Genomic DNA, 26482 nt, shown 5'->3' on the forward strand with positions numbered 1-26482 from the left:
CATTGCAAGAAAGGTGGTGATTTGGCAGAATCATTAGCATGCTGAGTAAAAAGCTTAGTGACATTACGTCCATCTTTATGTTATAAGTTCAAATCCCACCAAGGTCAACATTACCTTTCATCCTTTTGGTGGGGTTGATAAAATAAGTACCAGTTGAGTACTGGGGTCAGTGTAATCAACTTAATCCATCCCCTAAAATTGCTGGCTTTGTGCCAAAATTTGAAACCTATATATACTGCAAGTATGCTCTCTCTGAATTTTGCTCATGGTTTAGTAATTTTATTTTCACTGACATCAATAATACTTTTAGGAAATGCATCAATACCACAGCTTCTCATTTCTCCTTTCTTAAAAATTGAAGCTTTCTTATTTTTAATCAAGAACTTGGAATATTATCAAACAACCTATTAAATAAACTTTACTTAACAGGCATAGGAGTGGCTGTGTGGTAAGTAGCTTGCTTAAGAAATACATGGTTCCGGGTTCAGTCCCACTGCATGGCACCTTGGGCAAGTATCTTCTACTGTAGCCTCGGACTGACCAAAGCCTTGTGAGTGGATTTAGTAGACGGAAACTGAAAGAAGCCTGTCGTATATATGTATATATATATATATGTGTCTGTGTGTATGTGTGTATATATATGTTTGTGTGTCTGTCCCCCCAACATCGCTTGACAACCGATGCCGGTGTGTTTACGTCCCCATAACTTAGCAGTTTGGCAAAAGAGACCGATAGAATAAGTACTAGGCTTACAAAGAATAAGTCCTGGGGTTGATTTGCTCGACTAAAGGCGGTGCTCCAGCATGGCCACAATCAAAGGACTGAAACAAGTAAAAGAGTAAAAGAGTAACAAACCAAATGAAGATATTCATGTGAAATATCTTCAGTGTAGTCTATATTGATCAAGCTAATTACACAACATTACTACATCTTCTCACTAGCATTTACAACTAATAAGATAAGGCAGTTGAGGCACCTAAGTAACAAAGAGTAAATATATTAGTGAATTTAATGCAAACGTTCTTTATATCTCTTATTCTTTATCTCTGTAAGATAATGCAGCCTTTCTATGTTCTTAACTCTCTATATTCTCTCATAATCCTGTGTTATTTTTTTTTTTTTGTTGTTTTTCTAATCATTATTATTGATAAGTTGTCATCTTTGATAGGATTATAAAAAAAGGATGTCAATCATTTTAAAAATATTTGATCTTTGTATTGTATTGAAAACTATCGAAATTTTGCTAGATTTATTAACAGAAAAATCACTTATTTTTCATATGGCCGTTCTTTAATTTTTCTTTTAATGAATATATAAATTGTATAGGATGATGGATAGGGTAAAAGAAGTTGTTTATTAAAAAACAAAGATGCTTAGCAAATAGGCTTTACCTATCAAAATATTATGATAATCCATTACAGATTATAGATATAGAGAGCTTAATATATATTTTTCTCAACAATTTTGTGTTTAGATGGTTTTGGGTCACTTTTAACGTACACTGGATGGCTATTTATTACAGAATGAAACTTTGGTTTTGCTTTTAAAATTTTCTTCGCTCGAGTATATTTAAAGGAGATTCTAAAAAAAAAAGGAAAAAAAGAAAGAAAAACACACACCAAAAAAAAAAAAAAGAAAAGAAATGATATATTTTTCAATGCTTGAAATTAACTGACCAGTATCTGTTGCATCAGCTTAAATCTTAGATTTCAGCTGAAGCTGGTCGTTTTCAAAACTCTGCTGGATTCTATGAAGGAATTTACCTAAAATATTTGTTTAGCTAAATCTCACTTTTGATAATGCATGCCAATGTTCAAGCCCAAGTAGCAGCAACAGCTAATGGCAAAATCTCTGGTAAGAAGACTTGCATCTCCCTATATTCACCATTCTACAATCATTCTGAAACTAATATCATCACCACCATTACTGTACTTACATTCACATTTTTTTTTATATGTTTGCACGGGTTTTTAATTACTCTATAAATACTCCAATTTGACTGTATGTTTACCTAATTATTTCTTTTTATTAATTAATTAGATTTTCTGCTAACTGTTTGATATGCTAATTTATTTCTTAACTGGATTTTTCTGTTTTAATTAAATACTCCGGATTAGTTCTTAACTATTCATTATAGTACAACACACTTTACTTGGTAATCAACAATTTTGTTTTTGTTGCGGTTGTTGTTGCTGCTTTTTTGTTATTATTGAGCAGCAGAATTATTTGAGAATCAGAACAAATACCACACAGTATTTGTTCTGGCACTTTACATACTGAGTTCAATTCATGCCAGAGTCAACTCAGTGTTTCATCCCCTCCAGGGCCAATAAAAGCGTTGGGATCAGAATAGGCATCTGATACCCATCCACTTCTTAAAATTGCTGGCCTTGTGCCAAAAGTAGAAAGGATTATTATTATGCTTAGTGGTATTCTGGGTTCAAATTCCATTGAGGTCAACTTTGCCTTTTGTCCTTTCAGGGTCGATAAATTAAGTACCAGTGAAACACTGGGGTTGATGTAATCTACTAGTCCCCTTCCCCAAAATTTCAGGCTTTGTGCCTTTAGCAGAAAGAATTATTATTATTACCTCCACCTCAGCGAAGGCGGAGGTATTTTTTTTCAGTCATGTTTGTTTGTTTGTCCGTAGACAAGATATCTCAAGACCCACTCGATGGATTTGGATGAAACTTTCAGTGATGTTTGGCCTCGTGACTGGCACAAACTAATTAGAGTTTGGGATTGATCCAATACCTGACAAGGATTCTGGAATATTTTTCCTGTTTTTTTTACTTAATTTTTGAGGCCACTCGGGTTCATTTTTAGTATTCTCATTTGTGAAAGCAGTCAAGTTTATTTCAGATATTCTCATTTTAAAAATCATCTCTGGCTAATTGTTGAGAGGACGTTGGTGTTACCTTGGTGGAGGTTTGCACTTTCTGAGTGCTCTTGTTATTATTGTTAAGGTGGCAAGCTGACAGAATTATAGATTTTGAAAAAATATTTAGCAGTATTTCTTATGATTCTTCAGGATCTGAATTTTAAAATCTCTGAGATTGACTTTGCCTTTCATCCTTTCAGGGTAAAAAAAATGACTTCCAGTTGACCACTGGGGTCTATAAAATCAATTAGCTCCCTCCCCAAAAATTTCAGGCTATGTGCCTATACAAGAAAGAATTATTATTATTATTATCATTATTTGCCCTGCCCCACTCCTTCAATTGGGCTGGCAAGGCAGTTTTCTTTACCTGGCGGTTGTGGTGAAAAAGGTAGTCTGGTAGACAAGGCTGAATGGCATGAGGACAGATACCTTCCTCTTTGGTAGGGGTTTCATTGACTTTAAGTGTCATTTGAAAAGGAAATTGAGGGGGAAGAGAGAAGTGCTATCCTAGAGTGAGTTTATTGTAAGGTGGGTGAAAGTTGCAAAAATGGCAAGAGTGGATGGTACTTCTCTAAGTGTAGACCTGTGAGTCAGAGAAAGGGAACTGGAGAGGACTCTTGCCCTTGGTCTTCAGGGAGATATTGGGCAGAATTTGGACAGCATTTATAAAAGACGTGTTTACTCGACCTCTGTGTGTTCTGATTACGAAACTTCATCAAATAAGTGTAGGCGACCTATATTTTAATACAGCTAGACACAAGAACTTTACAATTAATGAAGGAGCCATTACATCTACTAACAGGATTAACTTAATCCTAATTGACATTTTTGTTTTGAAACTAAAGTACAGATTTATTTTTTGAAGCTCCACAAAGACTGTGAAACTACGATGTTGACCCCAGTCAGTCAACCAACCCAATCTGAATCTAGAAAAAAACAAAAAGAGATGGGCTTTGAGAAGCTCATCCCTAAAACTCCAAAATATATAATTCTGATGAAAATGTCATGAAATGTTGGAATATTGCAAAAATAACAGCCAAGCAACTTTTGAAGGGGTTTTTTAAGGACCCCTTCTCACTTCCTCAATATTACACTTTCTTTTGAACCCAGATGATTGACTCCTCTCACTTTTTCTCCATCCACTATGGTCATACTTCGGGTTAGCTCTGTAAATGCACATGGCCTGGGTCAGTCAGAAAGCAAAGTGACTTACTTATCAATCTCAGATCCCTAGAGTTGAATATGGTGGTGGCTATCAATGAAGCCCAACCACTTTGCCAATTGTTTCTTCTCAATGGCTATGAGATGCAATGCTTTTTTTTTTTTTTTCTAGATGCAGAACAATAAAATTGGAAGTGAAATACTGAAAAAGTTTTTTAAGGTGTTTTAACTGTTGTTCTGCAGTTTGAGTTGTCTCCTTGAAATGATGGCCCTACTTTGTAATCTCTGCTGGTGCTAACTTTCTATTAAATTAATAGAAACACTTTAAGATTCCTCTTATACATTTTCTATAGCCCTGGTTTCTCTTTCTGATTTCTTCTTTTCTTGAAAGTGTTTGCTCTCTTTCAGTTGTCCATTTAGGCTATTTGAAACCTTTGTTCTATGTCTCAGAACTTCCCTTTCTATGGGACTGTTATACAAAGTACCATTGAAGACTCTGTGTGTGTGTGTTATATATCATTTGGTCACCAGCAACCATGACAGAGTTAATCCTAGTTCTGACCAACCAAAAAAATTATATTCTACTCTTGATATTGAATACGTTTTCTCTTGTTTTCTTAAAACTAACGTTTGCGTCTGTGTGTACATCAGTTTACTAATCAATGTTGATTCATCTCTGAAGTTATACACTTATCCCTCTGTGTTTTGATATGAATGATATCAGTGTGTTTGTGTGGAAACACACCAGTACAGAAGAATTTGTTTGATAGGCTGCATAGAAATTTGTACACTTTTTTTCACAGATTATTATAAAGTCTATGAGACTGTGAGCACACACATGTGCACAGTAGTTCACTATCTTTATTGGCTTTTATTTGTGTAATTCTGAAATGCAGTCCCAGATCGTTGTATTTCCATGTACTCTTAAGTTTCCAAGTGTACTCTTAAAAAAGAAATACCTTGAAAGTGAATATTTATTTTAACATGTTCTATTTGACTTTTTTGTTTTCCTACTTAGTTTCTTAAAGCTGATTAGCTTAATCTGATCATCTTTCCTTACAATATCCACTATTAGAAGTTGCATATTTAGTATAATAATCACTGCAGTCAGAAAATTGATTTTTTTTTTTTTTAGATATGAAGTCTTTCATTTTTCTTATACAAACTACAGTTTCTATTTTTAATAACAAAAATAGATTGAAACTTAAGGGAATTGCAGTTCTACTTCATGGTACATCTGATTGGTAACTTTGTAGAAGTATTTTCCTTTCATTAATAATTACCAGTAGTATACTAACTGAGGCGACAATGGGCATCAACAGGACCAGTGACATAATAAGATGCAGATGCTGGAACTGGGTTGGACATGTTCTCAGACAAGATGGTCAAAGGTGATTGTATGATGGTACTAAAGTTGCAGCCTGAGAGGAAAAAGACCAGCAGAACACCCTAAAACCACATGGCAAAGGACCATTAAAAAGGGAAGGGGATGAGAAGGGTAGAAAAGCTTGAATGAGATCAGAACATGATATCCTTAATCATCACTTAACATCTGGCATACTTTTTGTAGTTACTTTCAGCAGTGTGGTGATAGTATTTAGTTGAGGTAAAAAGTCCTCCATACTGAACTCTTTAAACTTTCTTCTTTGCTTTGTTAGAGACTTCTTTTCTATTTTCTACGAAATTTGGCCTTCTACCAAAGTTAACAATGTTGTTATTGTTGCAAAATTATGATTTATAAATAGATTCATTATTGATATTGATGAATCTCTGTGCAGCAATCAATCAAATTAATCAGAAATGCTGTATTGATAAGGGAAAGCATTTCCCTCTGTATTTTCTGACACACTTTAGCCATTCTCTATACACATCATTTATCCAATTGATTAAAACTCTGAGCAGGTATTCGATATTTGTTGTTATTAAAACAGGGTCAAGATAAGCCAGATATTAGAGTATCATACTCTATTGGATGGACTGCTTGGTTTTGTTGCTTTAGCTCTTAAACTGGCCATATCAGGCCTAAATATTCTGCAGGCTTTACATTCAAACCAGATGGATCCAGCCCCTCACACCTCCCATACAATATCATTCTAAAAAATATACTGTCCCGTCATTGAAATTTCAAAGTTAAGAGATAATGTATGATTAATTCAAGCCTATTTGGAAAGAAGCATTATGTCAGACATATTATTTATCTTTTTCAAATTGGTTTGAATTAATCATACATTATCTCTTAACTTTGAAATTTCAATGATGTGATAGTATATTTTTTAGAACGATACTATATGGTAGATGTGAGGGGCTGGATTCGTCTGGTTTGAATGTAAAACCTGCAGAATATTTAGGCCTGATATGGCCTGTTTAAATGCTAAAGGGCCAAATTATGATTTCCAGTCTCTCTTAGAACTAACTTTGTTTATCAGCCCTCTTGAATTTAATGAAAGAAGCTCCCAGTAACAGTAATAGTAAGGAAGATACTTTCTTCTGACTGGTATTAAGTTTAGAGGAATCATTCTCTTGGGAATTTATTAATATTTTATGTCTGCATCAAATTTTTCCATTGCTTCTCAAATCACCCAAACAAAAGAGAATCTGAGAGTCTGAAATTGTTTTTAGTGTGGGTAGAATACATATTTGAAGACAGTGACGGTACAATGCACAGGAAATTTCTAACAAGTATTATGATAAAAATATGTCTGGTCTGATGCTTAACTCATTTACTCAGGTATGAAAAATCATAATTTAATCCTGGTAATACTTAAACTCAGAATATAAAGTTATTTAATTACATAATGTAACGCATTTAAATTTGCAGTCTTACCATTTCTTTGATTAGATGAATATGCAAATGATTCAGATTTGTTCTTCATAAAACCTACCTTGTTATCAATCCTCCCAACAGTCTTCATAACGAATTAATTAATTATCAAGATGCATCCAGATGTGAAAAATTTATTGATTGATATATATATATATATATATATATATATATATATATATATATATATATATATATATATATATATATATATGTATATATATGTATATATATATATATATATTTACATTTACAGACAGACGCACAAACACACACACACACACACATATAATCCATGCAAGCATGGAAAATGGACTTTAAATAATGATGCTGGTGATATATAAATATATACATCATTGCTATTATGCAAGGTGTTGTAAGTCCAAAACGGTTTTTTTCAGAAAGCCAAAAAATGCTTTCACCATACCATAGTAAAACTGTTGTACTACCGTTTGGCAATTTTTGATATCTTGGCATCTGAAGCAGCTGGGGATACGATAGTTTGACCAAAAGAACCGACTATTGCATGCAAAAATAAATATTGAAAAAAAAACGCATTTGGCAAAATTTGGACATATGACAGTTTAACATAATAGCAATGATATATATACACACATGCTCTTTACTCTTTTACTTGTTTCAGTCATTTGACTGTAGCCATGCTGGAGCACCGCCTTTAGTCGAGCAAATCGACCCAAGGACTTATTCTTTGTAAGCCTAGTACTTATTCTATCGGTCTCTTTTGCCGAACTGCTAAGTTATGGGGACATAAACACCCCAGCATCGGTTGTCAAGTGATGTTGGGGGGACAAACATACATGCATATATATATATAACCCATGCTAGCATGGAAAGCGGACGTTAAACGATATATATGTGTGTGTGTGTATACATATATACGACGGTCTTCTTTCAGTTTCCGTCTACCAAATCCACTCACAAGGTTTTGGTCAGCTCGAGGCTATAGTAGAAGACACTTGCCCAAGGTGCCGCACAGTGGGACTGAACAGTATGACGGCTTAGCTGGTCAAAACTTCAGAGTCACTGTCAATACTATTCTTGTTAAAGAATAATATGTACTCCACAAAAAGTATCAAGTAAGCCTTCATGTACAATCATTTTTATTACAACTTAACACACACACACACACACACACGTGTGTGTGTGTGCTGCACTATGAGCTTTACTTCATTACATGAAACCAAACAGATTAGTGAGGTCAAACAGTACACCTTTCCCTAATATTCCTGCTTCTTTTCTTGTTTACAACAACAGCAAGTTGTAAAATACTGTCGCTTAGTTTACTTACAGTTGTGATGCCGGTAACACTAGTATGATTTATGTTTGTTGTTGAAGATAATTTATGAGTTCATGGCATTATTAGGAATGTTTGGATCATTTCCAATAATCTGGGCAGTGAGTGAAGCCAATCTTGCTTACCATCTCTCAAATTCATTCATGAACAGGAATATTGTCAGACATAAATAGGCCGGTATCTATAATCTTTTACTTGTTTCATTCATAAGATTGTGGCCATACTGGGGCACTGCCTTGAATAATTTTAGTGCCATGTGTCAGAGTGGGTGTTTGATGGATGTGGCAGCAAATATAGTAGTGTATAGATGGGTGAAAGGAAGGACAAAAATGAACCCTAGTTCACACTGGAATTGATAAAAATGAAGACCGGAAAGAGACCCATCAACACTTGTAGTAATACTGCAATCTGATAGGAAGTTACTGATCAAAAGAAATGAAAGATAATGGAGCCAATAAACTGGAAGTCTCAAAGATTGGTCAAGAGCGAAGCACACATGTTGCCAGAAGGAGTTTGCATAAAATTAGTGGAGGTCTGACTTGTATACTATTGACTGCATAGTACATGGATATATAGTATAAGGATGCATAGTACATGGTACGTGGACGTGTATAGTGCAATTATAATACATGATAAGATAGCTTGAGATATTAAGTTATGCCCTTTTACATTATGAGATCAAATCCCACCAAAGTTGATTTACCTTTCCTGAGTTAATAAAATCAGTACCAAGACTTTTTAATTTTTTTTTTTTTTTTCTTGTTTCTGTATTTGGGGAGTCTGTAAGGAAGAGCATTTCCCCATGGAGTTGGTACAATTGACTGTTTTTCACCCACAAAAATATGCTTGTGTGTTGGACAAAAAAAAAACCTTACAGTATTTAGTTTTGTCCCTTTATTCTGAGTGAAATATCGCTGAGGTCGACTTTGTCTTTCATCCTTACTTACTGATAAAATAACTGCCAGTCTATTGTACACCATGGTATACATACTCGACTGTTCACTTGCCAAAGTTTCTGACCATGTTCCAATACAAGAAACTACATTATTGGAGCTGTGGAGTCGGAGGATTGATCATCAAGTGCTAGGAAAATGCCTTAAGTTAAGTTCAAATGTAACCAGGATTGAGCTTATCAACCATCCTTCTGGCATTGATTTCATAGATACCTCTCGAGTACTGAGGTCACTTTAATCCAGTGTTCCTTTAACTGAAACATAGAAACCATCATCATCATTAACACCATCGTCTTCTTCATCATTACTATCATTATCATAATCATCATCGTCGTAATCAACATTATTTTTATTAATGAGGAAAATGTCAATAGAAGCTGTTGTATTGTAGACACATACACAAACATAGATCATACACATACACACTCACAAATATGCATACATATAGACACACACAAGCATACACCCGTCCATCCATCCACACACACACACACACGTGCACATAGATATCACAGTTAACGTGGATCAATATTCTAAAACAGAGGGCAACTTTAATCTAAGGGTGAGAAAATGATAGCGAGAAAGAGAGAGAGAAAGGAGAAATGACAGAGAGAGAGAGAGAAAGAGTGATTGAGTGGGAGAGTGTGTGAATGTGTGCATGAAGAGGAGGAGGAGGAGAGAGACATATATATATGAGTGAGTGAGAGAGAGAAGAGAGAGAGATTTCCTTTCTAAATTAATAAGCTATATAATGCTATAATTCCATAAACTGATAAAGGAAAAACAAGATAAAAAAGAAATTTCTTTAAAATCACTGATAAAATTCATTCACTCATATCGATGATGTCTTTCTATAATTTTCCATGTTTTATTTTCCATATTCGCATCATCTCAACATTTTTCTTCTTTTCATTTTATCATCATAACCATTATCATTTTACTTCTTTTTATCATCATCATCATCATCATCATCATCATTATTTATTTTTAGATTTTATTCTTTGCTTTATATTTTTTATTGCTACAATGGATTCATTGAAAGATTGCTGAATCTTATATCTTGCTATTTTGTTTTCTAAGTGTGAGTTAACTAAAAACAATAGTTCACAGTTCTGTTATTCTATTTTTTTTTTGTTGTTGTTTGGTTATTGTTGTTTGTTTGTTTTTTTTACTAATATGTATGCCTCTGCAGAAATGTATTTTATGCTGTTTTTTAATTCCAAAGTGGTTTTTTTTATATTTGTTTAGTTTTATTTTGTTTCTTCTTTAATTCCTCTTCCGTTTACTTTCTGTTTTGTTCTTTTTTTTTTTTTTTCATTAGTTTTAAAACTACTGGAAAAGAAAAAAAAATATAGATAGGTAGGCAGATTAAGGAAAATATAAAAAAAAACAAAAACAGACAATGCGAACTGGTAAAAGATAGAGAGATAGATGTTAATCTAACTGGATATGTATCTACTGATCAAGTTTAATCTAAGGTAACTAGAGAGAGACTGTGTGCAAGAGAGGGAGAGAGAGAGAGTATGAGAGAGAGAGAGCAAGAGAGCGTGTATAAGAGAGAGAGAGAGTGTATATGAGAGAAAGAGACTGTGTAAGAGAGAGAGAGAGAGAGAGTATGAGAGAGAGAGAGCAAGAATATATGAGAGAGAGAGAGAGAGTATGAGAGAGAGAGCAAGAATATATGAGAGAGAGAGCGAGAATATATGAGAGAGAGAGAGCGAGAACATATGAGAGAGAGAGAGACTTGTGTGAGAGAGAGGGTGAGAGTGTGTATAAGAGAGAGAGGGAGTGTATATGAGAGAAAGAGACTGTGTGAGAGAGAGAGTGAGAGAGTATGAGAGAGAGAGCGAGAATATGAGAGAGAGAGAGCGAGAATATGAGAGAGAGAGAGCGAGAATATGAGAGAGAGAGAGAGAGAGCGAGAATATGAGAGAGAGAGAGAGAGAGAGCGAGAATATGAGAGAGAGAGAGAGAGAGCGAGAATATATGAGAGAGAAAGAGACTTGTGTGAGAGAGAGAGCGAGAATATATGAGAGAGAGAGAGAAGGAGTGTATAAGAGAGAGAGAGAGAGAGAGAGAGAGAGAAAGAAAGTGATACACACTCACACACATGTAGTGAGCAAGACACACACACACACAAATAGAAATAAAATTAACATAACTACAAAATAAGAGGATGATCAATCTATAACAAAAAAAAACATAACAAATTTCAATACAATAAAAATAGAAACATTAAGCTGCAGTTGTCTTTTTTATCTTGGTTTTTGAGACTATTTCAATTTGAAAGTTGAAATGTAAGTGGATACTTTATAAATAAAAGGAGCTAAACTATCCAAGACTCATTGATGTTCACATTCCAACTGGACAAATCTACAATTCGGACTCACTTATAAAACTCATAATTAGGTCTAAATTTCTTCTGACCTGATTTGATAATCTGCAGTTCTTGACATTCACAGTTCTCTGGTCTGAAATCAAAATCTAGAATCCAGACTCACTAATCTCTTAATCTCTTCGAGTCAAACTTCAGAATCAGACTGGCTTACTTTTTCGTTTCTTCCGGCCACCAGAGTAAGGACAGTATGCACACAAATGTGCAAACTCACGTTGCAGTTGAATCCGCTCATAAAAAATACGGTATTTTCATTTCAAATTTGACTCATTTTAACAGTTTTTATATTATAAAGTTTGTTTCTGTGTTTAGTAATTAATCATTCATTGACAGCCTTTCTTTGTTTTTTTTTGCTCATCTTGCTTCATGTTTCATATGTGTATGGACAAATAGATGTGATTTTCTTATTGTCATATTTATAACTGATGTGTAGAAATAGGTCCATGAGGTGATGTTGATTCTTATATAGAGAGAGAGAGAGATGTAATATATAGTTCAATTAAAGGTTAATATCCAATGAATTTACCTATTATTTATTTTGAATATTAGATTTAATATTCAAAAATGAGGTAATAATTAGAGATTATCTCTAGTTTTGTAATTAATAGATATAATTATTAATTGATTTATCACTGCTTTCTTATTTTTCTTTATATATATATATATATATATATATATATATATATATATATATATATGTAGCTTTATAAAAAGTAATTATAAAAGCAAGTTGGATAATAATTTTTCATTTACATGTGTGTGTGTGCATTTATATTCATTTATATATATATATGTGTGTGTGTGTGTGTGTGTGTGTGTGTGTGATATATTAATGCTTGTCTTTATGTCAAGTTATATGTAATATAAAAAATCAACTTAATCACACACACACACACACATATACCTCACACACATACATATGCACACACACATACACACTTATGTAAATATACTGAAATACCACTTAGGAGTACAAACCATCAATCAACAGGTAATATTAATTTTTATAACCGGCATTATTTTGGTTTTAAAAAATTAGTAAAAACATATACATCAGACAATGTTTCATGCAAACTATACTACCCTATGTCACTATATATATATATATATATATATATATATACATACACACACACACTTATGTATATGTGCATATATATATATATATGCTTATATATATTCATATATATATGGGTATGTTTATGAGAGACTGTATGTGCATTTGTTTGGTGCACATGATGTATAAAGTTCATATAACGTTGTCATTTTATTTCAGTCTATATATATTTGATTTGCACTTCAAATATAAAAAAAAAAAAAATTAAAAAAAGCAGAATTTGTACCTAATTTGGCCTATAGGCAGAGAAGTAAACATTTATAAGGAAATGAGAAATGGGATCTCAAGTGATCTTTAGTGATTTTCGTAAAGCCAACAGCAAAATAAATGAAGTGAAATGACTCAAACAGGGAATCATACCAATTCAACATAAATGAAGTTACAGAAACTTTCTCTACACTTTTACTTTTGTTTTTTTTTTGTTTGTTTGTTTTTGTTATTTTCTACTTAATTTGTTTTAGACGTGTAAATAATATTGAGCAAAATCACATTCACAATCCATACAATTTTCTCAGCTTTGTTACTTGGTTCGTGATTTCAGCAGTATTATAATATATAGAACTCTTCTCTCCCAGATATGAAGTCACTGATCGAGATTGTTTCAAATGATGTGTGTTTAAGTATATGTATGAATGTATGCATGTGTGTGAGTCCCTATTTATCCCTTCTCCCTCTCCTCCTGAACACACATTCACATCCCCACACACATACACACACCATGTGTGTGTGTGTGTGTATCCATATAAGATAATATATCAATATATATATGTAAATGTTTCAATATATAGGTGTAGCCATGGCTGTGTGGTAAGAAGCTTGCTTCCCAACCACATGGTTCCAGGTTCAGTCCCACTGCATAGCATCTTGGGCAAGTGTCTTCTACTATAGCCTTCAGCTGATCAAAGCGTTGTAAGTGGATTTGGTAAACAGAAACTGAAAGAAGTCCATCGTGTGTGTCTTTCTGTCTGTGTTTGTTCCCCCACCATCACTTGACAACTGATGTTGGTGTGTTTACATCCCCGTAACTTAGCAATTTGGCAAAAGAGACTGATAGCATATGTACTAGGTTTACAAAGAATAAATCCTAGGGAGCAGGGTCAATTTCTTCAACCAAAAAACCCTTTAAGATGGTGATCCAGCATGGCCACAGTCAAATAACTGAAACAAGAATAAAAGAATATACACACACAAAAAAATATTTAAAAATTTATTTTATAAGACTGAATTATCACAGCTGTCTGATGAATTTCGGTTGCATGAAACTTTGAGTAACAGTTTATGAAGTTTGTTTTGGCATCTATAAAATAGAGTGTACTTGTGTGTATCTCTCTGTGTGTATGTGTGTGTGTGCATACCTGCACGCATGCATTAATATAAAAGTTGTAAAGTATATAAAAATATTTATGTACTCTGAACTACCATAATGATGAAATGTATGTAGGAAATTTAATATAGCTCTGTGTTTATTCTTAGATCCTGAATGATTGCTTTAAGATACAGGATGTATTTTGTAAATATGCCTGTAAAATTATTATGATTGCATGAAACTATTAGTAGCTCTTTCGGTTGTGTATTTAATTCGACATGTGTGTCTTTCTGTCTGTGTTTGTCCCCCACTACCACTTAACAACTGGTGTTGGTGTGTTTACGTCCCTGTAACTTAGCATTTTGACAAAAGTGACCAATAGAGTAAGTACCAGGTTTAACAAAAAATAAGTGCTGGGGTTGATTCATTTGGCTAGAAATTCATCAAGGTAGTGCCCCAACATGGCCACAGTCTAGTGATTGAAACATGTAAAAGAAAAAAAGACTGAAATGATGTTTGAAGGCATGTACATAACTAGAAAGAAAGAAGAACAAACAAAACCAAAAGCGAGCAGAAACAATATACTGGAAAAATATACTGAAAGCTAGACAAGCAAAAAACTGAACTCTATTAAAATGTTGGTAAAAAATCAGGGAAGTTCTTTCAGTTTCTGTCTACCAATTCCACTCACAAGTCTGGTCAACCTCAGGATATAGAAGACACTTCCCAATGTGCTACACAGTGGGACTGAACTCGGAACTGTATAGTTGAGAGTGCCTGTGCCTATAATTTCTACCATTCACAAATTTTAATTTGACTTTTAAAACTTTTTGAAAGTAAAAATTAAGTTGGCTCATGATATAAAAGACAAACATTTTCTTCTTGGAGAATGGCTGCATAATGAGGAAACTGACTGTAACTTCATGGTCCATAGACTTCATTTGGAGGGAAAAAAATTTTCATCAGTAACAAGATTTATCCACAAGGGCATCTTATCCTAAACTAACATGCATGTAAAAGTGTGTGTACCAAACTGTATGTAAAAGTGTGTGTACCAAACTGTATGTAAAAGTGTGTGTACCAAACTGTATGTAAAAGTTAAAAGGGTTCCAAAAATGGTAATTATTGTCACTGTTTGTCATGCAGTTTCTGAAAAGATTAAAAATATCCAGCTTGTTTGTTCTCTATACTTTTCCATCCATTGTTATACTTCATTCTTTGTATTTTGCTGATTGTAACAATTAAAGGTGTTACAAATTGATCCAAATTTGTGCTGCAAGCTGAAGAGCCACGGCAGCATACAAACACTCATGTCTATAAAGGTTTCTAAATACTCCACAGCATTTTGTCTAACACTCCACCCACCTTGGTATCTGTCACCCACTTTTAATAGCAATAATAACAACAACAATCCTTTCTTCATTTGCCACAAGAGCCCATTACTAAAAGGATTATAAAGCATGTTAGATGTATCTATAAATGTGTTAGGTGGGAGTAGAACATAAATTTAATTGAAACAGGTCAATTAAATTTTTAAAAAGAAAACAATGTCAAGCTACCCACTGACATGGATGAGAAACGATCACCAAGATTAGATCAGAAAACCCCATCGACTCTGAACACATTTCACTGAGATCACTTTCTGCAAACTATAATCTCTGAAATTGCCCATGAACGTTTTGGCTTTAACTAAGCTTTGAAAAGTCCCAAACTTCATGGACAGAGATCCCATAGCTGTCAAAAGACAGCCTTCTACCCTGTTGGGTATTGACCCTCTAGCTTCTCAATCTGGACAATACTTGTTTTATCATCTTTTAGATTCAGTATAAAATCAAATTGACCACAGTTTATGTTTAAATTACCCTCAAGTTCAAGTATTACAGGAGAGCAGGGTACCATTCTTTTTTTTTTTTTTTGTTTATTTTTGTTTTTGGTGAAAACTTTCCAGCCTTTACTTTCAGTTCATTCAATTTTTTTCCCCTCTTTCCTTACTTCCTTGCTTTCCCCTATGGTTTTCCTACCTTTTCCTTTTTTTTTTTCCTAGTAAACCCAGCAAGTCACTATGGCGTGATTTCCAAAATCTGATATATGCACTTTATATGGCTTTTCCTTTGTGAAAGGCACAATAAGAGATTGAATATCTCTGTGAAAAATTTGTCATATTTTTTTTTGTAATTTTTTAATTTGTCCTCTCTAGTAATACAGTGGCTCAACTGTCTTTTTGTAGTCTGTTAGTAGTGATTTTTCAGAACACACTAAAGCTATTAACCTAAAACATAATACATTTTTATTTTTTACGATTTTTTTTTTAAACATATTAGTTCTTCACATTATTAGCAACAAAAACCATATCTTGATCATCATAAAATTGTTTTTTATTCATGTTGTTATTGCTTGGTGGCACAGACCAACAGTTTTTTTTTTTTTTTAAGACAGCAGAATAATGTATTTTCACTTACATTGTTCTCTACAAGTATTTTATATATTTCTTTTAATAGCTAACCCATTGACTGCAGTGTTGAAGCACCACTAAATACCTCACCATATTGTAAAGGTTCGAGAGACAATATTTGGAGACAATTTCCCATTGCCTTTTTTTAATAGCTTGACAAACAATTTTTAAAGTTCTCATAGCCTTTAGCAAAGGGGATATCTTGATGGGGCTGATTTAGGTGATGATGAGCTGAAACCCTGCAGATTGGAGAGAAATTTTTTAATTAATGTTGACAGAGAGGTTTTGAAAGGTACAGTTTGAATGGAAATATTGAAGCAAGATGCTTTGTATAATGGAAAGAGACAAGGGTATCAACTGGGTGAGGGTGGTTGCACAATTCAAATGAGCTGTGACTGTGGTATTCTCATGATAGGAGAAACGAAAGAATGACAGTGCCTGTGTTGGTTCACTGGTTGTAAAATAAATGCTGGGTGAGTAAAGGCTTGCCTATTAGTGCCAGCACTTGTAAACAAGTTATTCTAAAGTACAGACTCAATAAATGCAAGCAAAAGACTACACTGCTATAACAAAAACAAAACAAAACAAGTGTTTTCTGACCTGCTTTTGTTGCCAAGATGTGGATAAATATAGTCAGTGGAGTATTTAAGAAGCCTTTCTTTGGGTTAATAAAATTTTCTTATAAATATAGCTAAGCTGACAGACCTTTTCACCAGGCATAATTTACTGGCTTGATTGTTATTCGTGATGTGATTGTAGACTGAATGTATTACTCGCTGCAGCAAAAAGGAGGCAATCTTAGGAATTCACATGAATTGGCTCACCTATCAAGTAAGACAGAGAGAGTATGGGAGTAGCAGAGTTTTCTTTATTTTGTGTGAAATAATTAAAATAATTGCTTTATCTTACTGTAAAGTACAAAACTATACAAGTCTGTTGAAATCAAAAGATCGATTTATTATTCAACCTAATTTCTGCAGGTTTCCTTCCCTTTTTTTGTTCACTTTCATTGTTTCTTTCCTTTCTTAATATTTATTATTATTATTATTATTATTATTATTAACTCCTATATCTAAGATTTGATTTTATATTTATTTTCAATTTTTTTTTTTATATATATACAGATTTTTTTTTTTGTGTTTTATTTATTTTTTTCTAGACAGTCTGCCAAATATTTTACCTGAAAGGAAATTGATTTATTCCCTTTGGATGGATATGCATGGCAAGATTGAGAAGATGTGAAAATGTCTGTGTATGTGTGCATATCAGAGTGTGTATATATATATATATATATATATATGCATGGTGTAGCCATGTGTAAGACTGCTTACATAATTAACTACATATATACACACACATAGACATATTGGTAATAAATATTAGTTATAGATGTTTGACCACATGTACACTCACACACATACACACACACTTTTTCTCTCAAGGAGAAATGGGTTGGTGAAATTGTGCATGCACATATATATATATATACAACTTTATGTGTCTGAATGTAATCTATATATGCTTATGTATGTGTGTGTGTATTTGTGCACATATATATATATGAGTGTATGTGTATGCATGTATTATCATGTAAGTATATATACATACACAAACATATTTTGTGCATGTATGTATAAACATATATGCAAATATGTGTGCATGCGCACACACACACACACTTACACATGTCAACAATTACTTTGCTACAAAAATCATTATCGATCCTATTGATTTAATCTATTTTGAAATTTTTCTCTTTTTACTTTCGGACAACTAAGACTCAAATGAACTTTAGTCAAACATCAGTAGAAATGAAGGGGGAAACCTATTCTTTTATTATTTTCTAACAGGAATTCAGTTATCACTCTCCCCAACTGAGGAATAGTCTGAAATTATAGTTTTTACTCTCATTTCATGTTTTACTGTTTCACATATATATATATATATATATACGTACATATATATTATATTTACATAAATATATACACTTTCTGTCTCTCATTTTCTCTTTCACACACACACATACCCGTCTCTGTTATATAGCCTATGTAACTATGTCTGCTTAAGTTATTCTCTGAACTTTCTACATTGGGATTTCATTCACACACTGATGGCAGTGGAAGCAATCTGCTCACTATGAATAGATACATATCATCATGTCAGATTGACAGACGAAGCTGAACCAATAAGCTTTGGGATGCCAATTCACTAATTGGCTTGGCAATAGCAAATAATAGCCATCAAAGGAAAATTATAGATGTATATAGACAGGAGGAAAGAAGGAAAAATACTACAAAGCAAATTAAAAACAAAAAAAAAAACAAATACAAAAGATAGCCAACCAACTGGACAGATAGACATAATTATCGAAAACTTTTCAAGAAAAAAAAAACAGAAAAAAAACATCAAAAGTAGATATAAGTCAGAATGAAAAGTTTGGTGAGAGCAAAAAAGTGAAAACACTGATTGAGATGGAGGTGCTTGGTGTGAAAGACCTTTTAAATCCTAAATTGAGGAAAGATATTAAAAGAAAAATTAGTCATTGGATACAGTCATGGTGCTTTAGAAAGTTCCAAGATCCATGCCGTGATTCTAATTCTGCAATATCCAGCCGTAAGTTTTTCACACAAGATGCATATATCTCGGTTCTGTCTGCATGTCTTGTTTCTAATATGTTTGTTTTGTTTTGATTTTTAGAAACCGAATGTGATATCATATTGCTTGTTAACATCCATTTGAAATATGTCATGATTAAAATATTAGTTTTATTTTATCTTATTGTATATTTAAAAAATCTTATTCCAATAATTATCTAATTACATTCAATGAATATTGTTTTATTGCACTGTTGCAGGAGAAAGAAAAGGGGGGGAATAATATTGTTTTTATTAATTATAATCCAGTCTGATGATACTTTTAAAGGAATTTACTGAACTAAATCATGAATAAGCAGATTAAATTCCACCACCACCACCACCATTTTTTTTTAAAATTAAATTATAACATTAATTCCTAAACAAATATTTCTAGAGTTCTGTTTCTATTTCTAAGTAATAATTAATTAATTAATTACATACAATGACCCCACCACCACTATCACATCTTTCATCATCACCACTTATTTCATCACCACCACCACCACTTATTTCATCACCACCACCACCACCACCACCAGCATCTCACTATGTTTATTTTCATTGACATGGTTGAATTGGTCTCCATCATGACATATCCCACCCACTTCTTTATTATATATTTTCGCATAATGACATATAATTTCACCCCTCATTGGTACCTCCTACACTTGGTATGTGGAATGGTTTCCATGAGCACATATCACCAACTTGCATCACATGTCATACCATGCAGTTGTCTCCCCTGCACACTTTAGTTGATGTCTTTAATGCCCAGATTCTGTCTCAATTTCTTTCCACATCTAATATATATATATATATATATATATATCGCAGGTATGGCTGTGTGGTAAGAAACTTGCTTCCGAACCACATGGTTCCAGGTTCAGTCCCACTGTGTGGCACCTTGGGCAAGTGTTTTCTACTATAGCCTCGGGCTGACCAAAGCTTTATGAGTGAATCCGGTAGGCGGAAACTGAAAGAAGCCCATAGTGTATGTGTGTGCATATATATATATATATATATATATATATATATATATATATATATATATATATATATATATATATATATATATATATATATATGTATGTGTGTGTGTTTGTTCCCCCCACCACCACCACCATTGCTTGACAACTGATACTGGTGTGTTTATAGCCTTGTAACTTAGCAGTTCAGCAAAGGAGAATGACAGATTACGTACTAACCTTACAAAGAATACATCCTGGAGTCGATTCATTCGATTAAAATCCCTTCAAAGTGGTGCTCCAACATGGCCACAGTCAAATGACTGAAACGAGTAAAAGAAAAGATAGATAGATAGACAGACAGGCAGACAGATATGCCATACTCAATTTATTCCCAACCTTTCCATCTCTTCTGTTCACAGATTTCCTTAACATTTTATTACTCCTGCATCCATTGTTCTCCCATACTCTTATAATATATATATGGGTCTTTGGGAGATGTTTGTATTTTGCGAAACATGTTATATTATGTTGTTACATGCTGCTTAAAACCTGTCATAGTTTTTATCTTGTTCTACACGTACAGCAATGAATCTTGTTGTTGCTTTGGAAACTGGAAGTTAATTTCAGTTTAACATTTTTGCAAGTTTATTTGCGTTTATTTCTTATATTCTATAGATTCGGTATTGAATAGAATTCTTTCACACCTTGAATTTACAGGAGGAATTTGTTTGTTGTCATTTATTTAACATTAGTGATTCATAATAACTTGAATTAATATGTAAATATTCATTAACAGATTGGCTTTACATTTTCTTTAAACCATATATCAGTAAGCAGATAGGATAGCACCTTTTACACTCTGACCTAAATGACACTATCGCAATTATTTTCATTATTATTGTTATCATTATTATTTTTATTATTATTATTATTATTATTATTATTGGCGGTGAGCTTAGCAGCATTTCATTCATCTTTATATTCTAATTTCGAATGAAGCCAACATTGCCATTCATATTTTTAGGGTTGATAAAATATGTAGGCATAGAAGTGACTGTGTGGTAAGTAGCTTGCTTACCAACCACATGGTTCCGGGTTCAGTCCCACTGCGTGGCAGTTTTGGGCAAGTGTCTTCTACTATAGCCTCAGGCCGACCAAAGCCTTGTGAGTGGATTTGGTAGACGAAAACTGAAAGAAGCTTGTCGTATGTATGTATATATATGTGTGTGTGTGTGTGTGTGTATATGTGTTGGGTGTCTGTGTTTGTTCCCCAATATCGCTTGACAACGGATACCGGTGTGTTTACGTCCCCGTAACTTAGCAGTTCGGCAAAAGAGACCGATAGAATAAATACTAGGCTTACAAAGAATAAGTCCTGGGATCGATTTGCTCGACTAAAAGTGGTGCTCCAGCATGGCCGCAGTCAAATGACTGAAACAAGTAAAAGAGTAAAAGAGTACCTATTGACACTGGAGTCACTGTAATTAACTAGCCCCTTTCGCAAAAATTTCAGGTCTTGTGCTTGCAGTACAAAGGATTTTTGCTGTTGTTGTTGTTATTAAAATGGTGAACTGGCAGAATTGTTACTGCGCTGGGCAAAATGCTTAGCGGCATCTCATTCGTCATTACATTCTAAGTTCAAATTCCACCACAGTTGACTTTTGCCTTTCATCTTTTCAGGGTTGATAATATAAGTACCAGTTGAACACTGGAGTCGATGTAATCAACTTACTCCCTTCCCTAAAATGGCTGCCCTTGTGGCAAAATTTGAAACCGTTATTATTATTTTTATTATTATTATTATTATCATTATTGTTATTATTATTATTATTATTATTATTATTATTATTGTTATTGTTATTGTTATTATTATTATTATTATTATTATTATTATTATACATATCGGTGGTACATAAAAGCGTCCATTACACTCTCAGAGTGGTTGGCATTAGGAAGGGCATCCAGCCATAGAAAGCCATGCCAAATCGGACTGGAGTCTGTTGCAACCTTCCAGCATGCCAGCCCGGTCAAACCGTCCAACCCATGCCAGCATGGACAACAGGCGTTAAAGGATGATGATGATTGGCAGTGAGCTTAGCAGCATTTCATCCATCTATATATTCTGAGTTCAAATTCTGTCGAAGTCAGCATTGCATCTCATCCTTTCAGAGTTGATGAAATAGGTACCAGTTGAGCACTGGGGCCAGTGTAATTGACTAGCCCCTTCCGCAAAAATTTCAGATTTTGTACCTACAGTACAAAGGATTTTTGTTGTTGTTGTTGCTACTACTGTTGTTGTTGAGACAGTAAGCTGACAGAATCATTACTGTGCCAGGCAAAATGCTTAGCAGCATTTCATCCGTCATTACATTCTGAGTTCAAATGCTGCCAAGTTTTGGCTTTGCTTCTCATTCTTACAGGGTTGATAAAAATAAGTACCAGTTGAACGCTGGGGTTGATGTAATCAACTTATTCCCTTCCCCCCAAAATATTGGTCTTGTACCAAAATTTGAAACCATTATCATCATCATCTTCATCATCACCATCATCAACATCAAAAACATAGGTGAGACATCCAATGAAATATTGCTCTCACATCCAAGACAATGCGACTGGATGCAGAGACATCCTAGACTTCATTTGAAGAAAAGCCACTTGACTGATAGAGCCCCAGCTAGTTTGGTGCCACCTCTATGCAAGCATTCAAATACACTCATCTCACCTCCTCTTCTTCTCACCTTTATTTCTACCCGTCCATCCCAATTCCCCATATTAACAATGACATCCTCCTTTTGGAATATGCTTAAGTGTATGTGTTTTTGTGTGTGTGTGTCTTTGTCACCTAAAACCATTTGACAACCAGTGTTGGTTTGTTTATGTCCCATAACTTTGCAATTTGCAAAAAGAGACCCACAGAATATGTACCTGACTTTAAAAAAAACAATAAATAAATGCTGGGGTCTATTTGTTCAATTAAGTCCTTCAAGACAAAAAGATGTGTAAAGATTAAAAGGTAGTATTGCCAAGTTTAAAAAGTTGGAAAACATTGAGATTTTATTAAACATAGCAATTTCTCCGACCCCTTTCAGTCATCAGAAGCTAGTTTTTCTCATAAGGGGATTGTGCCCTTCCCCCAATGCAAAACTTTAGCCTGATGGACATAGCTACTGAATCAGTCATGAATCCAAAAATACTCACACTTAGAAATTATTGGACAGTCATAAATGATGTGGTCAGTCATCTCTTTATAACAATTGCAGAGTCTAGACTTGATGTTATTTTCATTTCTCATTTATTTTGGTTTTGTAATTATCTTTGATTTGGCATTGCTCCTGTCTATTATTATCATTATTAGCACCAAGTCTATCATGAAACTTGACCTGTCACCTTCCTTTGGACATAAGGGCAAGTGGTCTTCCTGTGTCTGGTGGCTATAGTAGAAAAGGTCCTATGTTAGACAAATTTATAAGGACTAAGGAGCAGCATTTCCTTCTTCAGTTAACCCCTTATCAATTTGTCTTAGAGAGGAAAGTTATGATGAAAAGAGAGATCTTACCTCCTTCTACGAAGAGCTACAAGAATGCCATAAGTGAATGGGTCTACTCTCAAAGTACACCAATAAGATGGAGAACACATCTAAGAGAAGATACACTGCCTCAGTAATAAGGATCATTCTGAATCCGTGGGGTTCCCTGTTTGATACCAGGAGGACGTTCCACTGTTGTTTTTCCTGTCTATTTTCTCATATTCAGTCTTATGTTTTCATACCTAGAGCCCTTGCCCCTATTATTACTGGCACTGTTCTATTTTCATGCCCCACATCCCTAGATTTCAATTATAATTTCCTAGCACTCAGTTTCTCCACCTCTATATTTTGATCAGAGAGAACTGAGATATTTATCAAATTACAGACATTTTCGTTCAATTAAGGTTATTAGTATTAGTATTAGTATTAGTATTAGTATTAGTATTAGAAAGTATTATAGGGTGGCAAGCTGGCAGAATCTTTGGCACATAAGACAAAATGCTTAATGGTGTTTCATCTGTCTTCATGTTTTGAGGTCAACTGTGTCTTTCATCCTTTTCAGGTTTGATAAAATAAGTACCAGTCAAGTACTGGGGTTAATGTAACCAACTTAACCCCTTCCCTGAAATTGCTGGCCCTGTGCCAACATTTAGAATCAATATTAGAAAATATTATTACTACTGCTGCTGCTGCTTGTATCAGCAGTGTTGGTGGTGCTCCCCACCCCAACACGTTTGGCTATATCCGTCTTAATCTGTTAATCAGCAAACTTCTTGACTAACTAAATCAGTGTGATTAGTAAACAGGATGAAACAAGCTTCAGCTATTATAGTGCACTCCACACTAACACATGTAAACTTAAGTATGTAATACTTGGTTGACTAAATATCCATCTCCTTCAGAAAGATTAATCTAGTTATTTAACAACAATTTCTGATCTTTAATGTACTTTGTCCTACAACAGCCTTTGCTTCTTTAAACTTGTTTGCTCTACACTTAATTAGATGTACAAGTCACACCTACATCTTATATTTTAGCAATGAACTACATCTTAATAACTTGATAATCCTCTACAACATTTTCCCCTATCCATCTTTCCAAATGCAGAACATTCTATCACACACAATGATGTTTACCAAGCATCAATGCTCATAGATGCAAGCTAAACATTAACCAAATCTTAGCAATCGAGTAGGTTTCAAGAGGCTCCTTAGTACTAAAGACTTTTGTCCTTTCCCTTAGACTTATCACTATGTAAAATACATATGTTTGTTTATCTTACATTCAGATTATCTAAACCAAACTTATTAGTTTACTCAGGTACATACCTGTAGTTATTTTACTTTGATTTATATCTTGAGTTATACTAAAAGTCATTCCTAGCTGTAGGACTACCTACATCAAAACACAGGCACAAAAATATGTGCGCCTGTACACACACACACACACACACACACAATGGGCTTCTTTTAGTTTCCATCTACCAAATCCACTCTCAAGGCTTTGGTCAGCCCAAGGCTATAGTAGAAGACACTTGCCCAAGGTGCTATGCAGTGGGACTGAACCTAGAACCATGTTGTTGAGAAGCAAGCTTCTTACCACACAGTTAAGCCTGTACCTATATAAGTATTCTGAGTCTGAATTTTACATCTCCAATAGTCAGTAATTGATAAAATATGTACCAGTAATTCATTGATCTCATTTCAATTGATTATAATTTTTGGCTGTATGGTAATAAGAATATTTAGCCTGTATGTATACTCATAGACGTTTTTTCCTTACACATGCACGCTCCCACTTTGCACCCCTCACCATCACCACCACCAAATGGTGCTTAACAATTTGTATCCAATAAATAGAATGGTCTTATTAAAAATCAAGATAATATTAGGAAAGATCAATAAATTAATAGTTGTATGAATGAACACATGTTCAATGATACTGCAGAAGACATACAGATGTATTCATTATTGATCTTCGATAAAAACAACCATGTTAACGCACTCAGTAATTTAACATTAAAAAGTGATTTAGAAAAGTCTGTTAATCTATTCCTTAAGAAATGTTTATTTCCATATAGACTTCCATTAATGTAGCTTCGGACAGATTCTCTTTCAGCTGGTTTTCATTAAAACATGCTCGAATTCTGTAGCAGTTGAATATTTACAATTATGAATATTGCAATAATATTTTATAAAATTTTACGAAGAAAATTTTAATATTTTAGGAAAATGAATATTATTTTGTATTCTCACATTAAGGTCATTAAAAGAATGTTCTGTATGTATAATATTTGGAATATTATTGATGGATTTTTATGTAGGGCATTATTGTGAACATATAACCTGATGAAAGCTATTCCTCTTAAGTAAAAAGTCTCCTTAATTTCAGCTAGACAATGTAAAGTTACAAAATATTTATCTTTTATGCATTAGTTTCAATGCTGATAATGGTCGGCTTCTATAGAGTTATGTTCATCGTTGCCTTACCCAAGAACACGGGACGGAATTAGGAAGAAGATATTATGTATGAACCCATAAGTTATTTGTAGTAGCATCTTATAGCTTCAACTACCCTTGATTCTGAGCCTCACTGTGAAGACTATCATTATTATTATTATTCAAGATGGCAGAATCATTAGCATGTTGGGCAAAATGCTTAGTGGCATTTCATTTGTCTTTACATTCTGAGTTCAAATTCCAGCAAAGTCAACTTTGCCTTTCATCTTTTCAGAGTTACCCTTGCTTATACTTTGCTCTGAGACCAAACAACTAGTATATATAATAACCCTATATAGTAACTGTTTATACAAAGGAAAATATTGTAATAGTCATTGTTTTAGTTGAATTGCTGTGGTTAGCATGCATAATTATATTATCAATATGCAACCTATATATCGTTAATATAACCTAATTTATCTCAACGTTGTGTCTAGCTTGAGAAACAATCTC

The 26482-nt window shown here is 33.7% G+C and overlaps 1 protein-coding gene across 11 annotated transcripts in view; it reads left to right on the forward strand.

Annotated features, from left to right (window-relative positions):
* The window catches only part of LOC106874003 (Kv channel-interacting protein 4), a 484491-nt gene that overhangs the window by 220160 nt on the left and 237849 nt on the right, over positions 1–26482 (forward strand). Inside the window, exon 1 of one of the 11 annotated variants that reach the window (XM_052974222.2) lies at positions 1785–1854. The exons of 6 other annotated variants lie outside the window; for them this stretch is intronic. In XM_052974222.2, coding sequence (XP_052830182.1) covers positions 1800–1854 — 55 coding nt within the window. In that variant the 5' untranslated portion in view covers positions 1785–1799. Of the gene's footprint in view, positions 1–1784; positions 1855–11122; positions 11772–18643; positions 19015–26482 lie in introns of those variants that run through there. 4 more of the 11 variants (XM_089366105.1, XM_089366108.1, XM_089366102.1 and 1 more) reach the window with 4 other exon arrangements.

Source organism: Octopus bimaculoides, chromosome 18, assembly GCF_046866305.1.
Source record: "Octopus bimaculoides isolate indiv1 chromosome 18, ASM4686630v1, whole genome shotgun sequence".
Lineage (NCBI taxonomy): Eukaryota > Metazoa > Mollusca > Cephalopoda > Octopoda > Octopodidae > Octopus > Octopus bimaculoides.